We start from the raw sequence: 15,384 nt of genomic DNA on the forward strand, positions 1-15,384 counted from the left end.
TGCACCAGCCACGGTTTGGATGCAGTAAGGCAGAGGGCAGGAGGTGTGAACTTCTGTCTGAAAACCTCTGCACAGTTTCCCTAACGCAGCAACTCTCCTGACAGGCTCAAGAGCATCGGTTTCACCTCCCCTCCAGTTACAGAGAAGCCCTCCGCAGCTCCTGGTCACGTCAGGGCTGTGCCCCCTCTGCTGCAACTCACAAAAGCAAACAAGTTTGGCAAGAAGGAAAAGAGCTCAGCTCAGTATTTTAGAAAGGATTAACCACACTTTATAAATAGCTGTACCTGTACAGAGATCTACTGAAGTGCATGGCCAGCCTGCACACAGCAGCTGACCCCCACAGAACCATCCCTGTTCCCCCACAGGCCAGCGGCCCCTCTGCCACGGCAGGAAGCTACAGCAGTCCTGTGCACCCCACCCACACAGCCCAAAGGGAAGTCAGACCATAGCAGCAGGCACTCTGCTCCCCAAGGAGCACCCCCTGGCTATTGTAGCTCCATAGTCCACAGTAGCACTGGTCCCACATCCTGTAACCACCGGCTGCCCCAGCAGCTGGCTCCAGACACCACCCCTGGCAGAGGGCTCCCAGCAGCCAGCCTGCAGGCAGCTCAGCCCTCGCTGCTGGCTCAGAAAGAATCTGAAGCCTTCCTTCTCTTGGGAAGCTGCAGTAAATTGTCTGTGATTGATGTGGTGTCCTGAGCTGCTGGTGTCTGTGAGACTGTCCTGGGGTGTGGGGTGCCCGTGGGAGTGTGGGGCCCATTTGCTGGGGTCTTGTAGCCAGGAGTGGCTGAGTGGGCAGGGGACGGAGTGTAGCTGGCTCGCAGGGCCTTGTCAGTGTATTTACTTGCAGTCCTGTTCACCAGTCTCTGCAAAGCTGGGGACATGGCTGGGCTGAGTCCTTTGGGAGTCAGGCTGCAATGGAATAAAGAGGTTTAAAAGATTTTACAGTAAAAATCTGCTTCTTATCAGAAAGGGCATCAGTGCCTCCTTCCAGAGACAAGCTGTGCCCACCCCCCTGAGCAGGCCTTGGTGCTGCAGAGCTCATCCTGCCTGCAGCAGGACGCAGCCTTCTCTCTCCAGAGGGACAGGGAACAGAGGAACCTCCTGCATCCCTCCCAGACCTGTTCCTTCCTCTGAGCCTGCCCCACCCTTGCCATGAGCCAGCCAAGCAAGCCCTACGCTGTCTGCTCTGCCACGAGCAAGGCACAGCCCAGCTGCTGTGCTGGGTGGCTGCAGAGCAGGGGAGTGATGCTGACAGGGAAAGCAGCGGGGACAGCCAGCAGCCACCTTCCCTCAGCAGCTCAGTTTGCTCATGTCTGTGTAGTCTGACTGCTCCTCTTCCTGCTTCCAGTGCTCTTTCAGTCCTCCCTGTCTGCCTGTGCTGATGTACCTCTCACCAGAGCACGGCCACCCCCAGCCCCGCTGTCACCTCTCACCTGGCCAAGTTTTCTGTCACCTTCCGAAGAGCCTCCTGCTTCTTTGCTCTGTTTTTAGCTGCCACCTCATTGGCCATCTTGAGCCCCAGCCTCTCACGGCGCCCAGGCTCCAGGATCTGTAAATGCAGCACACAGGTCACTTGCCAAGGCACTCCTGTGAGCGTGCACCAGTGAGCCAAAGCACCTTCACAGCTGGATTCCAGCCCACAGGGATCTGACCCAGGGAGAGTGGGCTCAGCACACAGCTCTCTGCTGCTACACAGAGCCAGAGAAGACACAGAGAGAGCTCCAGCCTGCCTTAGCAGGCAGCAGCAAGGGGAAGACCAGTTCAGTCAAGGAAGCAACCTCTGGCATTTCCTCCTGCTGTCTCCCCTAGACAAACAGTGTCACCCATGTCCTGCCTGGCCTGGCCTGTATCCAGCAAGCTCCCAGGCAAACTGACACTGCTAAGCAGCAGAAGAGCCAAGCAAGGCCTTTGGAGTCTGCCAAAGCAGAGGCACACACAGCAAATTACACCTCTCTTAAAGTAAGAGTCTCAGACAGCTCACATTCAATAGCCCCAGCAGGAGGCAGGTGGCATGCAGGGCCAGGCACCCCTCCTGCTCTCAAGTGGCAGTGCCTCAGGCTCTGACAGCCAGAAGCAAATCCTACAGCTTCTACTCAAGCATAGAGTACAATCAGAGAAATGAGCCATCTCCAGCTTCCTTGGCAAGCCTCTCTGCCAAACACTGAGTCCTGCTCCCTGCCATCAGTGTCTGCTTCACCTCAGCTATCTGCCCCAGGTAAGCTGTCACCTGGAGCTGTGTGCACCTCCACCCTCCCAGCAGAACCCAGATCATTAGTCTCAAGGCCTGGGAGCAGAGCCCAGCCATGTGCCACACTCCCACAGCCATGCCCATGCCTTATCTGCTCGCTTGCCTGTCCCTTCTCAGCCCCTCCCCTCAAAAGAGCAAGGTGCTGAGAGCAGACAAGGATACCTTGAAGGCAGGTCCTGGTGTCCTGTCCACGTAGGGCGTCTCCGAGCCCTCCAGCCGCAGAGGGGTGCTCTCGATTTCACCCCACGTCATGAAGGGAGACTCACTCACACCTGGGAACACATCCACTCAGCTCAGCTTGGGACTGCTTGTACTCAAACCAACCCAGAGAGCACACTGTGGATGCAGCAGACCCCTTCCCACAGGGAGGAGCCTCTCTGCTGCAGAGGAAGCCCCAGCCAGCGCTGAGCTGGAGCGAGAGGTTCCCACCCCAAGTGTGCAGCCTCAAAGCCACCCCCTGGGCTACCACACCCAAGCACTGTCCTTTCCCTCTGTTTATTTTGCTATTTGGGGAGTTTTCTCTCAGTAACACTTCCAATTACTCCTGTGGTCTCAGTCATCCCCTCTGCTATGTGTGGAACTGCTTGAAAGCAGGGCAATAGGCACAGGACTTCAGAACGTGCCACAGCTACTTCTGCCCTCAGTTCATCTTGAGGCCAGCCCCTGCCAAACACTGCTGCACCTTGGCTAGCAGCTGCACCTGCAGAAAGATTCCAAGAGCCTGACAAACTCACTGCCTAGAGAATGTTACTGTCCAGGCTTTGGCAGAGGCATTTACCACGGGGAAAGGAGGTGAACTCCCACTGCCACCCACAGGCTTTCCAAACACAAAGCCTCAGATGCTCACTCGGAGGATAAGAGGCAAACAGGGCCACCTGGCTGCTCCTGCCAGGGCACTGCAGCAGGAGTGAAGCTCTGCATCGAGCTGGCAGATGTGCCACACCAGAAAGCCCCCAGCTGATGCCCCTCACAGGAGCCTTGTCTCCTCACCTGAGCCAGCAACGCTCCCCCAGTACTGAACAAACATCACAGAGACAGGAAAACCTTCTTACCAGGGGCAGGAGAGGGGGTAGCCACAAATCCATATCCATTCACTTTTGGGGACTCTTGGGGTATCAGCTCTTTCCCATCTGGTCCAACTTTGCCCTGTTTGTACTGAAACAAAGAGACAGTACCACTCAGGTGGGACACACACAGCTCTCCTGGCTGGTGAACAGCCCCAGAGGTGAGAGCCCAGCAAGGTTTCAGTCAGAAGGAGCACAGTAGCTGAGTACCTGAGCATTGAGGGCTGCAGCCTGCTGGAGCTGTGACTTGCTCAGAGCCTGGCTGAAGGGGTCCCTGACGAAGCGAGTGTTGCGGTGCACGACCTCCCTGGGCTTCTTGAACACTTCATCCTCCTCAGCCACACCTGCAACAGCACCTCCTAAGCAAGGGCTCAGGCAGAGCAGGCACTGTGCCCCACAGCCCCCAGCCAGCAGGACGCTTGCACGTTCCCCCACCCAGCACAGCAGCAGGGTGCAGCCCCAGCAACTCCAGACAACATCTGCACCAGATGCATGCTTTGAACACCTGAAACCTGCACCTGAAGGTCAGGTTGGCTCCAGGGGGTCCAGCAGGGAAAACACTCAACACTGATGTGCAGAAATAATCAACTGTACACTCAGAGGGCAGGCAGGGCAGGGCAGGGCAGGCAGGGGCCCTGTCTGAGGCCCCTGCACAGCTCACCTGTTGGGTAGTACATGAGGGTGTTCCGAGCTGTGTACTGCCAGGTCTCCAGCCCAGCCTTCACACTCTCCAGAGCCTGCTGCTCTGCTGAGGGCAGTGCCAGGGTCTCATTCCGCCGCTGAAAGGCAGAAACAACCAAGTCAGAAAGAACCAAATCCTGTGGGCAACAGCTTCCTGCACACAGCTCAGAGAGCAGCTCAGCCACCTGCCCCAGCACTCTGCACCTGGCATGGCAGGAGCACACCTGAGAAACCACCCTGATCCCAGGTGAGCTTGCAGACACCACCTCCACATGCAGTGCTGGTCTAAGATCAAGTGGGAAGGAAAAGAACTACTCAGGAAGATTATGTTGATGACTCTCTACTCCATGCTGTGACAACTCTCAAGAGGGTTCAGATTTTTACTGCTTTTTCTCTATTTCCTAATCAAAATTCCAATGAAGCCTTCATTGCTAAACAAGGATGCCCAGGGCTGGGCTTGAGGCTCCATGCCTGGAGACATCCAAGCTCAGCCTGACTGTGTCCCTGTGCAGCCTGCTCTGGCTGGAGCTGTCCTGCTTGGACAGGATGCCCTTGGAGGCTCCCTCCCAGCCCAGTGCCAGCTGTGCAAGGAAAGAGCAACATGTAGCACTTGTGTCTAACACAAAGGCACTCTATAAGGTTTTCTAACCTTGGGGGAACATTTGCACCAGCCCAGCCTTGCACTGAAGCAAGCAGCCTCTGTGCCTGGGAAGTCTGCAAACCTTCCCACAGGCAGCACAGCTATGGAAGCATTTGCCACTGACACAACTACCTGTGTGCTGCTCCCAGCATCAACGATGCCAGAAGAAACTGACAGAATGCAACCAGCCACTGATAAGGTGGCCACTAAAAACTCCCACACTAATTAAAGTGGGTAATCACTGCCAGCAGCTACACACTGCAGACATCAGCTGCTGCTGTCCTTTCTCTGTGCCATCCATGCACAGGGACATAGCAGCAGCACTGCTAGGCTCTGGGAGGCACAGCAAAGCTGCCTGCTGCACCAGCAGGCTGGGCAAGGAAACACAAGGTGTGAGCAGTGCTGGCTGGCAGTGCCCAGAGCAGGGCCATGAAGATAAGCTGGAGCTGCTATGGGGACAGAGAGTTGGGGCTGTTCAGTCTTTAGAGGAGAAGGCTCCAAGGAGACCTTCTTGTGGCTTTCCAGTATCTGAAGGGGGCTCCCTATGCTCAGCACCAACAGATGCTCCTCACAGCAGGATTCCAAACCAGGAGTGAGAGAACACCAGAGGTAACCACAGCAGTGCAGTGAAATGGTTGTTTCCCTGTCCTGTCACTGTGCAAGAGCAGAGACAGAGCTGAGCCATCTCCCTACCTGGGTGTACTCCTCCTCTGCACTGTACAGCCAGGCATGCTTGACCTTCTCCTTCTCCTTGGCCACTTCCATGATCTGCTCAAAGGAAGCATTATCTTCGCTGGTGTGTTTGGCTAAGAAGCTGTCCAAGCTGGGAAGTGCATCCTTATCTTCTTTTACAGCTTCCCCTAGCAAGAGAAGCACAGGAGCCTAAGAAAGGTTAATACCTCTCTCTCTCTCTGGCAGCATCATCTGTAACTCCCAATCCCTCTGGCCAAGTCTTCCATGGACCCCCTAAAGCTCAGCATAAAGCTTGGTTATAAAAATACATACAGTGGTACAATTACAAAGTTGGGAGGCTTGAAAGACATATAACCAACTTCCACATCAAATCCCTTATGGCATTCACAGCTACTTGTGTTCCAGGGAGAATGCACAAGTGGCCAGCTGCTAGCAGACATCTGAATACACTCCATGAATGCAACTCTTGACCTTACAACCTTTGCTTACTGTCGTAGTTTGGGCTGGGTGCCCTCTGCTACAGGAGTGTTTCCTGTGTCCAGAAGTCCAGCCCAGTGGGTGGACACAGGAAATTAGGTTATTTCCTACCATGATCCCTTGCACCACTATAAGTCTCACGGCAGGGTCTGGCACTTCCTCTTTCCTTCCTCCTCGCCACCTGGTAACTGGGGGAGAGATCTCCCGGCCATGGACCTGGCTAGGCCCAAGGCCACGGGGGGATGGGCAGTCTCAGATCTGGCCAGCTGAGACTAGCCTAGCAGTGGGGGGGGAAGGAGGAGCCCTGGGGGTTTGGGTGCACCCCCAGGTGGGGATGGGATCTCTCTGGGTCTGTTTTTGGGTCTCTCTTGTCACTGTGTTTCTAGGTCTCTGCACACACTCACTGTTCTCTATTTAAACTTTCCATCTCCTTTGCAATCCCTTTGAGTCGTCATTTCTGCGCCTGGTGGGGAGGGGGTCTGCCCCAACCCACTACACTTACTTAAGGAATTCATTTCAGGTGGCACAGGAGAAAATGTCCTGCTTTGAAAAGATCAAATCACTTAAAACCTCAGAGAGTCACCAAGAGAGCCAAGAGTGAGGACTCACACACAGAATGCAAAAGGTTACAGCAGGTTCAACTGCAGAGTGATCATTTTCACCTGCCAAAGGAAACTGCTTGGACTCCCAACTCCCAACCCCCTTAGAGCTCACAGAAGCACTCTCAGCTAGACAAACAGCATTTCCCTACCGTCCTCTGCAGCTTTGATTCCAGCTTTGGATTTACTCCCCGGCAGAAGGCCACCTGGATGTACTTCTGGGGTTTCAAATGTGGCTGGAGTAACATCTGTGACATTAAAAACAAGTTCATGTGGTTACTGGAAGCACAGAAGAGGACACTTGCTGTGACATCTTCCTCTACAGTAAAGCTCATGTGCCAAACAATTTAATCTAGAAGTTAGGAGGCCAGAGCAAGGCCCTTGGCACCTACCCCTTGTATCTTTCTCCCCCAGCATGCCCCCCTTGGCCTCCTTATGCCCCAGTTCTTACAGGGTGCAGGTGTGTCCCTTGATGACCTGCCCAAGGAGGAGCCAAACTTGATAGCAATTTGTCTCATTTTCTCCAAGTCACCATTTTCTTCAGCCTCCAGATATTCCTTCTGTGCTCGCAGCTTCTCCACATCAGGAAAGAAATCTCGCTGAATGATCGTCTCTAAACTCTAGAGAGAGAGAAAGACAACTGCAAGGCCGTGCTGGGACACCGCTGAGCACGGGCCGCGCTCGGGGCCAGCTGCACAGCGTCGCGGGAGTCCAAGCAACGGAGCCGCAGACCCAGACTGGGGGCAGACTCGAGCCGCTCGGCTCAGGAGCTGGGAGCTGAGGCTCTCGCTGCGCGGCGCGGTCCCGAAGCCAGGTCAGGCGCAGGCCCGCCGGCCTACCTCGATGTAGGCCTCCTCATCCAGGATCTTCTTAGGGCGCTTAGCGGCCGGCGGAGTCGCCTCCTTCACCGTCGCTAGGGCGGTGCCCGCCGCAGCGGCCGGCACCAGGGCGCTGGAGGAGGCCGCCGGAACCATCGTCGCCGCCTCCATAGCAGCGGGGCCCCCGGTGGCCTCCGAATCCCTGACCCTCCGCAGCCGCCGTCGCAGAGCGACGCGCCCTGACGTCACACAGCCGCGACGCGCCGTGGCGTCACATCGCTGCGCCACGGGAGCCGGTAGGGCCCGCCCAGGTGAGACGCGCGCGGCGGACAGTGCGCCCCCTGCTGCCGGGAGCGTCCCGCCCCCAGGGGCTGCACAGCTCCGCGCCGGCACGGCGCGACGTCGGCCCTGGGGTTCAGTGAAGCCTTTGCCACCGTGCCCCACAGTAAATCCAGTGTCGATCTGCTCCAGGGTAGGAAGGCTCTGCGGAGAGATCGGGACAGGTTCAATCCCTGGGCTGAGCGCAGCACAATGAGGTTTAACAAGAGCAGGAGCCAGGTTCTGCACTTTGGTCACAACAACCCCAAGCAATGCTGCAGGCTGGGGGCAGAGTGGCTGGAAAGCTGCCCAGTGGAAAAGTGCTGCTGGATGGCTGAACATGAGCCAGCAGTGTGCCTGGGTGGCAAAGGTGGCCACCAACATCTGTCATGACCTGTTGTCCTAAGCCAGCCCTGGGCAGCAGGGGAGGTCGTGCTAAGATTAAAACATTCCCTTGGAGTAAATTAAAGCAAACCAACACCAAACAGCTGCTGAGCTCAGTTTATTAGAGCTGATGAAGGGAACATTGTAAGTGTAAAGAATGTGTGTCTGTAACACCAGAGGTATGTTTCTGAGGACAGGGAGTGGAACGACCCTGCAGGAGAGGGGGAGGCAGGAGGCTCCTGCTTGTTCTGGAGATAGGGAAGACAGGAGGCACTTAATGTTCTTGTGGATAACAAACAGGAGGAGGCCCCTGTGCTGCATCACTCCTATAAGCTGTTAGAAGACCTGGGTTAATTCACCTAAATGGGGGGGCTATGTCCAGCCTAGGTCAAAAGTTTAACGTGAGGAAGAGTCAAGCCTTCATCAAGAAGGCCCCCTGAAGACCCCTACCACACCTAACAAGGCATGCACATGTAAGGCAGGACTTCTGCAAATGATTCTTCGGAATGCCCTAACCCTAATCCCTTTCCCAAGAACCTGTGCAGATGTTCTGTGCTTTGCCTACAATCTGCAGCCAGCGTGGAGGCTTTGTGGAACAACCTCGGGCCGCCCACATGCAATACCTGCCTGAGGAACTCTTACCAGCCTCACGTCAGGCTCCTCTACTCTCCCCCACGGGTCGGCCACGCTGTGTGCACAGGGCCAGTTTCACTCTGCCCGGGAGCAGCGGTGCTGCAGCGTGGAGAGCCGCAGGCTGGGCGCTGCTGGGCAGCGGGACAGCAGCTCCGAGAGAGGCAGCCAGATGCAGCAGGGAGCAGGACTGCCGCAGGCAGGGCCCCAGCATGCTGGCAGTGCACAGCGCCAGGGGGAGAGCGCTGAGCGCTGTAGCCAGCGGCCCCGCAGCTGTGCACAAAATACAGTCCCTACCTGAGCGTGGAAATGAGCCCTCGGTCAAGCACCAGCGCGGTGAGACAGGCTGGAATCAAGCGAGGAGAGCCTCTCTCTGCTAGAGACCCTCCATACGGCACAACGCAGTCATTCTCTGCTTTCCCAGGAGCAGTCCCCCTACCACAGGCAGGCCCTGTTTGCACCTCCTTCGGCCAGGGATGACAGCAAGCAAGGAGAATCTGAAGGCGTGAAGCCCTTGCCCTCTAGCGATCTGCAAGGAAGCCTTCGCACTGCTAGGCGCACTGCTGCCTGCCCACCCTGCTGCTTTCTGCTTCTGCCTCCTCTGAGGAGAAGAAAATGTTCTCAATGGATTCACATTTGCATTACAAAAGGAAGTGGGGAGTGGGTGGTCCTTTAGAACCAGGTTTTATTTGGCTTCTTTGCTCTTTTGTAGAGCAGAGTCCTCCTGTGTTCCTCTCCACACAACTCTAAATAAAAGGCACCGCAGGACAATAACCATTTAGTGCATCCTCCCTGGACAAGGGGACCAGACAGGCTGCAGTCTTAGGCTTGTTTCCAGACTTTAAACCTTTTTGTTTTGGCCGTTGGACCTTCTCAAAGTTAATTTCTTGCTAAAGGTCACTGACTGAGGGTATGTGCTACCACTAAAGCTTCCTGGTAAGGTTTGCTGTGTCAGCTGCTCCTTTCCTCCTCATTGCCCACAAAATGTAGAGATTAAAGGCTGTTGCTGCCACTCCATGCACCTTCTTTCCTGTGGGGTAGTTGTTTGCACAGTAAAAGCAGCTTTGGGAGCAGCTTTGGTGTTAAAAAACCACAGGAGAGTCTCAGGCACTGCTGCTGCTGTCCTTTGCTTTGCACCAGGAGGGGCTGAGTGAGCTGGCCGCCGGGCTCTGCAGGGGAGGAGCAAGGGCATGTTTCTGACCTTTGTGTTTAGAGGCAACCAACCACAGGTGATGCAAGAGCTCCCCTGGGCACAGTTAGTAGCTGTGTCCTCCCATCTGCTCCTCTCCTGCGGCAAGGGTTACCTCAACACAGCCTGGGTCCACGCAGGAGCTCGTCCCAAGCTGTCCCACACCCAAAATTCATGGAAGGCTGAGCAGAGGAGGCAGTATCAACCCACAGCAGGGCTCACAAGGAGAGCTCCTGCCTTCACTGAACAGCAAAGGTCACTACCAAAGCCAGGCTCCAAGTTCAAGCAAAAGCCTGTGCCCTGCTAGAAGGACAGGTCCATTCCTCCCTCCTGCCCTCGCAGCCCTAAGGCAGCCTCCCGGGCACAGAACTTCCCAAACAAGAATCAGCACGTGTTAACAAGAGGGTCAGTTACTCATTGGTGAGGAAACTTCCATCATCAGCCTCAGTCAGGAGGGCCAGGCTCAGCCACTGAGCGCTGTTGTGAGGCACTCTGGGGCAGTGCCTGCTGCAGCAGCAGCTGCTGCAGCAGCACCTTCAGCCTCGGTAGGCCTTGAGCAGCTGCCCGGCGATCACCAGCCGCTGGATCTCGCTGGTGCCCTCGTAGATCTCGGTGATGCGAGCGTCCCGGTAGTGCCGCTCTGCTGGCATCTCCGTCACGTAGCCCATCCCTCCCAGGATCTGGATGGCCTGCAGCAAGGCAGCAGCGTAGGAAGAGAGCAGGGCGAGGGAACACGGCTCCCTCAAAAAGGAGCTGAGACCCCTGCAAGCAGGGGGCACGTGGGGATGCCTGCAGCCAGCTCAAGAATCAATACCAGAGGTGCTGCTCTGATTGTTTCCCGTGCTGCAAACTTCCCAGCAGTTCTGACTGGAGCAGCCACGCTCCCACCCACACCACCCAGCACACTCCACGCTGCTCTGGCCAGCAGCAGGCACAAGAGGACTTTGACAGCAAAGCTGCCAGGGGCCAGCAGAACGCCTGCCCAGCACAGGAAGGTGGCTGTGCCTTCATATGGAGGGGTGGGTTGGTTGTTTGGGGCTCTTTAACCCAGTAAATTCCACACCACCTTCCCCCAGCACTGGTGTGAGCAGACCAATCCCCACGGCAGGATGTGTGCCCCTGCAGTGCTCACCTGGTGAGCGATGGCTGTGGCCGCCTCCGACGCAGCCAGCTTGGCCATTGCTGCCTCCTGTGGAGGAGGAAAACATCACTGAGGGCACCACAGAGGAGCACCTCACCTGCCCACAAGTGCAGGGCTGGAAGTACCTTTGTGAAGGGCTTCCCATTGTCCTTCAGCATAGCAGCTCTCCAGGTCAGCAGGCGCGCACCCTCCAGCGCCACAGCCATGTCTGCCAGCTTGAACTGCAAGGACAGAGCCTTTGGCACAGCTGGCATGAGCACACACAGCACAGGACCCCCACCCTTGAGGCCAGCATGGCCAGGGAAGGATCACCTCCACCCCAGCAGTCAGTTTCAGAGGTGGAGACAGAAATACTCTCCCAGTCTATGGGCGACAGTGCAAAGTGCCCCATGTGCCTGGGGGGCACACCTGAGGGCACACCTGAAGGTTCCACCAGCAGTGCTCCTGCCTCCAGCTCATACCTGCACTGCCTGCAGCTTTGTGATGGGTGACCCAAAGGCCATTCTCTTCTCAGCGTAGTCCACGGCGCAGTCCAGAGCTGCCTGTGCTATGCCAAGGGCCTGCGAGGCAATGCCAATCCTTCCTCCATCCAGAGTTTGCTGAACGAGACAGAAGGTGCCTGTTATGTCCAGTCAGGAGGATCAGGAACACTGCCCTTGCCCTTCTCATCTTGCTGGGAAGCTGCTGTAGCTTGGATCCTCTGGGCAGAGACTCCTTGACTCAGAACATTGCTGCTTACGTAGGAATGGAGAGCTGTGAAATGTGCTGGGTGCTGCAGAGGCCAAGGGGAGCAGGAAACCAGAAAGCAGAGGTGTTGCTTATTATCTGGGAGCAAAAAGAGGGGACTGGGAAGCAAGGGAAGCAGCAGGAGCAGCATCTGGCTTGACTTAACCAACAAATAGACACCAGGTTTTCCCTTTATCTGTGGGCACAAGAGAGGAACAGAGCACTGGAAAAGGAAGAAAACCCAAAATGCACCTTCCCTGCTGGAACACCCCTGGAGCAGCACCGGCATTCCCTCACGGGAGAGCCACCACCTGAGACTACAGCAGAAGTGCTGTCAAGGGTCTGCAGTCAAGATCTATGGATCGTTTCACCCAGGCTGCCAAGAGGGGTCAGCTGCTGGGCATCAGACAGAGCAGCTCAGGCTGGCACCTCTCACCCAAAGGGTCCGAGAACGGGCTTAGCACAGCAAGCTTGGGAGCTGCAGCTGCGCCCCGAGCCAGCCCTTACCATGGCAATCTTGAAGCCCATGCCCAGCTGCCCCAGCAGGTTGGCCTTGGGTATCCGACAGTCCTCAAAGATCAGGTTGGCAGTGGAGGAGGCTCGGATCCCCAGCTTGTCTTCTTTCTTTCCCAGTGACAGCCCAGCAGTTGGCATGGGAACCAGGAACGCACTAATTCCCTGCAGCGAGACCCAGCCTCTTAGGAACGGTGCCAACCTCTCACCTACCTGGCTGCCAAGAGGCTGTCTCCACAGGCTGTACACAAAAAGCACTCGCCTAGGTAGCCAGGGGCAGGAAGGAGCCAGCTGAGGCAGAACAAACCCAGCGCACATCAGCCACTCCTCTGCTCTGAACAGCAACCCCAGAGCCTTTCAGAGCGCTCCTCCTGCACACCCCTCTGCTCCCGCCCGCCCCAGGGCCGTACCTTGTGCTTCAGGGCCTTGTCGGTGGTGGCAAACACCACGGTGGCCGAGGCGTCCCAGGCGTTGGTGATCCAGGCCTTGGTGCCGTTCAGCACCCACTCCTCACCCTCCAGCCGCGCCACCGTGGAAGCCGCGCCCGCGTCGCTGCCGTTTCCTGAGCCGGGCACAGCGAACGCCGCTCGGGCGCTCAGTGGCAGCCCGGGGCACAAACCCACCCCCACCTGCACCACTCTGGCAGCTTCAGTACTCTCAACACTGTCCCTCCCACGGGGCCCAAACAGGAAGGGGAAATCCTCATCTCCAGAGCTCTGCTCACACAGAGGGGATAGAACCGTTCAGTGTGGCCCATGGGGACGGCAGCGAATGCCTCGGGCACCCAGAGCTGCCCTAAACCACCTTTCTACAAAGAGCTACAAGTTCAGAGCCCTGAAGTCCATGATAACCCTGCCTCAGGAAAGAAGCTGCCCCAGCTTCTTTGCCCCAGGAGCTGTCACATCACCTGGTTCACTGAGGGCGAAGCACCCAATCTTCTCCCCACTGGTGAAGGGAGCAATCCACTTCTGCTTCTGCTCCTCAGAGCCAAACTTGAGTATGGGCCCTAGATACAGAGACTGGGAATCCAGAGCTGAGTCAGCATCTCCTGGAGGTACCAGCCCAGCACTTCTCCGATGTCCCCAACATGCCAGAGCCTGGCACAGCTCCTGTTTCTCCCCCCCCTCGGCAGGGGGCCAGGCTTTTCCCCCCAGGCAGGGACCCTTACGTTATTGACGCTGACAATGACGCCGCTGGACGCGCAGCCCCTGCTGATCTCCTCCACGGCAATGGAATATGCCAGGTAGTCGAGGCCTGCTCCTTTGTACTGCTCTGGCACGTCCATGGCCAGCAGCCCTAGGCTGCCCATCTTCTTCACCTGCATGGAGGAAAGGGAGAAATAAACTCCTCTGCACCACCAGCATCCAGCAAGCACAGGCAGATACCTGGAGATAATGACAGGTCCCAGCAGGACTACACACAGATTGAAACACGTGCACAGCTCCTGGTGAAATGGGAGTCTGACAGTGCAAACTGCTAAGTGTCCCTTGGTCCCAGTGTCTTCAACAAGAGCTGAAGACTCTTACTTATTTAAAGAGCCCTCTTCAGAACCAGGAAGGAGAGAACCTTTTCAAGGCGAAATAGAGGTACAAGCCCACAATCATTTCCTCAGCCTCTCACCAGAGCTTTTCCTTTTGCCTGTCTCCTAGCGCTTGGAAGCAGTCAGGGGAAAATCTAGCTGATGAAAGTCATTAGAACTTTACCTGAGTCGGCTGAGCATCAGCCTAAGGCCGCACAAGGAAAGAACTTTACAGAATGCCCCACAGTTTGCAAGTGGTTTTCCACTCCCACTAAAACCAGGTCTCGCTGCCAACAAATGTAACTGTTGGATACATTTCAAATTATTCCACCCTAAGCTTCTCAGCTGGACCCCTGGCTTCTTAACCATAAGCCCTTCATGACTGTCTCACTCTAGGTCTCTCAAGGAAAAACTGTGAAGAGCAAAGCATTTTCTTCCTCAGAGTGAGCAGGACTTCCCTAATTATCTTCTTCACTCCTGAACAAACACAGGGGCACATGGCACACCAGGCACGCCTCCGACTGTGCTCACTTGGAACCCTTTGGCTAATGTAAGAGTTGTGTATTTTTCCAGACCTTAGTATCTCACTGCAACACAAGAGGCAGGCAGTCTGTTCAGCAGGCCCTGCTGTGTTGCTACTGCTTTTCACAACGGGAATCAGAAGCTTCACTGGAATCCCAGTGCCCTCACAGCCCCAGACCAACATGCATCTCCCATCTCCCAACCTCTTCACCACCTGAAATGCACTCAGCTCATCCAGGCTTCCTCACTATGATGCATTGTTATGGTTATGTGCAGTGTATGAAAGCATTTCATTAATTTTGTAAGTCAATTGTATTACACCCGACAGGGCAGTCAGGAAGAGCTGAAAATTCAATGGTACTGAAGGCAGGCATAGAGCAATGCAAGTGAAGAGCTCACAACACGCCGTGCATCCTCTGCACTCCAACAATCCGCCCACAAGTTGGCCGAAGCTTTAACTTTCCACTGTGCCAAAGCTCAATGTACGTTACGTTTAGCTTCGGCCCCTGGCAGCGCTGCTGCAGCGGCGGAGGGCAGCTGGGCTCCGAAAGCCTCCGCCGTGGCCACTGCCGGCGGGAGCAGCACACACCTGCTCGGCCGGGAAGCGGTGCTCCTTGTCCAGCTGAGCCGCCAGAGGCATCAGCTCCTTTTCCGCGAAGTCCCGGCACGTCTGCCGCAGCATCTGGTGTGTCTCCGGCAGCTCCGCGCTCTGGTACACGGTGTGCAGCCGGCGGGGCCAGCCCAAGGCCAGGGCTAGGGGAAGGACAGGAGCTGAGCACCGCTGTCTCCCTTCACGCTCGAGGATGGGGTCAAAACCGACCCAGAAAGGCCCGACCGCGCGCCGCGGAGCCTCCCCGGAGGGTCACTTTTTCCCGGTACCGGGGGGTTCGTGAAGGCGGCCGGGACCCAGCGGCGGGGCTCGGCTGAAGGGCGGCACTGCCCCACTAACCCCGGAGGACTCGCCCCAGGCCCTGAAGGGCACCGGGGCGCCGCCTCCCGCGTGGGCCAGGGCCCCTTCCCACCTCCTCGCAGTTCCCCTCGCCCCGCAGCCCCTCCTCGCAAGCCACGCGGCGCGGGGCCGAGCCCGCTGCCCTCACCCCTCGGCCCGCCGCGGGCCACGAACGCCGCCACTGCCGCCGCCATCGCCCCGGGGAGAGCCAACTGCGGCCGCGCCGCGCCGCGCCGCGCCCTGCAGCGCCCCCGCGCGGCACGGCCCCCC

At 56.9% G+C, this 15,384-nt stretch overlaps 2 protein-coding genes across 2 annotated transcripts; both read right to left on the reverse strand.

Moving 5' to 3' along the window:
* Positions 1-245: 245 nt before the first annotated feature.
* ESS2 (ess-2 splicing factor homolog) lies at positions 246-7,468 on the reverse strand. The gene is made up of 10 exons (XM_068161924.1): positions 7,245-7,468; positions 6,857-7,025; positions 6,558-6,653; positions 5,330-5,496; positions 3,977-4,094; positions 3,526-3,659; positions 3,304-3,406; positions 2,414-2,523; positions 1,437-1,552; positions 246-912 (listed from the first exon to the last, which is right to left on the reverse strand). Exons 1-10 carry the CDS (start codon positions 7,392-7,394, stop codon positions 627-629), a joined length of 1,449 nt encoding a protein of 482 aa, XP_068018025.1. The 5' UTR covers positions 7,395-7,468; the 3' UTR covers positions 246-626.
* Positions 7,469-8,030: 562 nt separating this feature from the next.
* On the reverse strand, positions 8,031-15,343 carry ACADS (acyl-CoA dehydrogenase short chain). Its single transcript, XM_068161925.1, has 10 exons — positions 15,263-15,343; positions 14,755-14,918; positions 13,293-13,442; positions 13,032-13,143; positions 12,535-12,686; positions 12,119-12,289; positions 11,347-11,484; positions 11,011-11,106; positions 10,877-10,933; positions 8,031-10,433 (listed from the first exon to the last, which is right to left on the reverse strand). The coding sequence occupies exons 1-10, from the start codon at positions 15,306-15,308 to the stop codon at positions 10,281-10,283; spliced, it is 1,239 nt and encodes a 412-aa protein (XP_068018026.1). The 5' UTR covers positions 15,309-15,343; the 3' UTR covers positions 8,031-10,280.
* Positions 15,344-15,384: the final 41 nt, after the last annotated feature.

This window comes from Melanerpes formicivorus, unplaced genomic scaffold, assembly GCF_026170545.1.
Source record: "Melanerpes formicivorus ecotype bairdi unplaced genomic scaffold, bMelFor1.0.p_v2 SCAF_60, whole genome shotgun sequence".
NCBI lineage: Eukaryota > Metazoa > Chordata > Aves > Piciformes > Picidae > Melanerpes > Melanerpes formicivorus.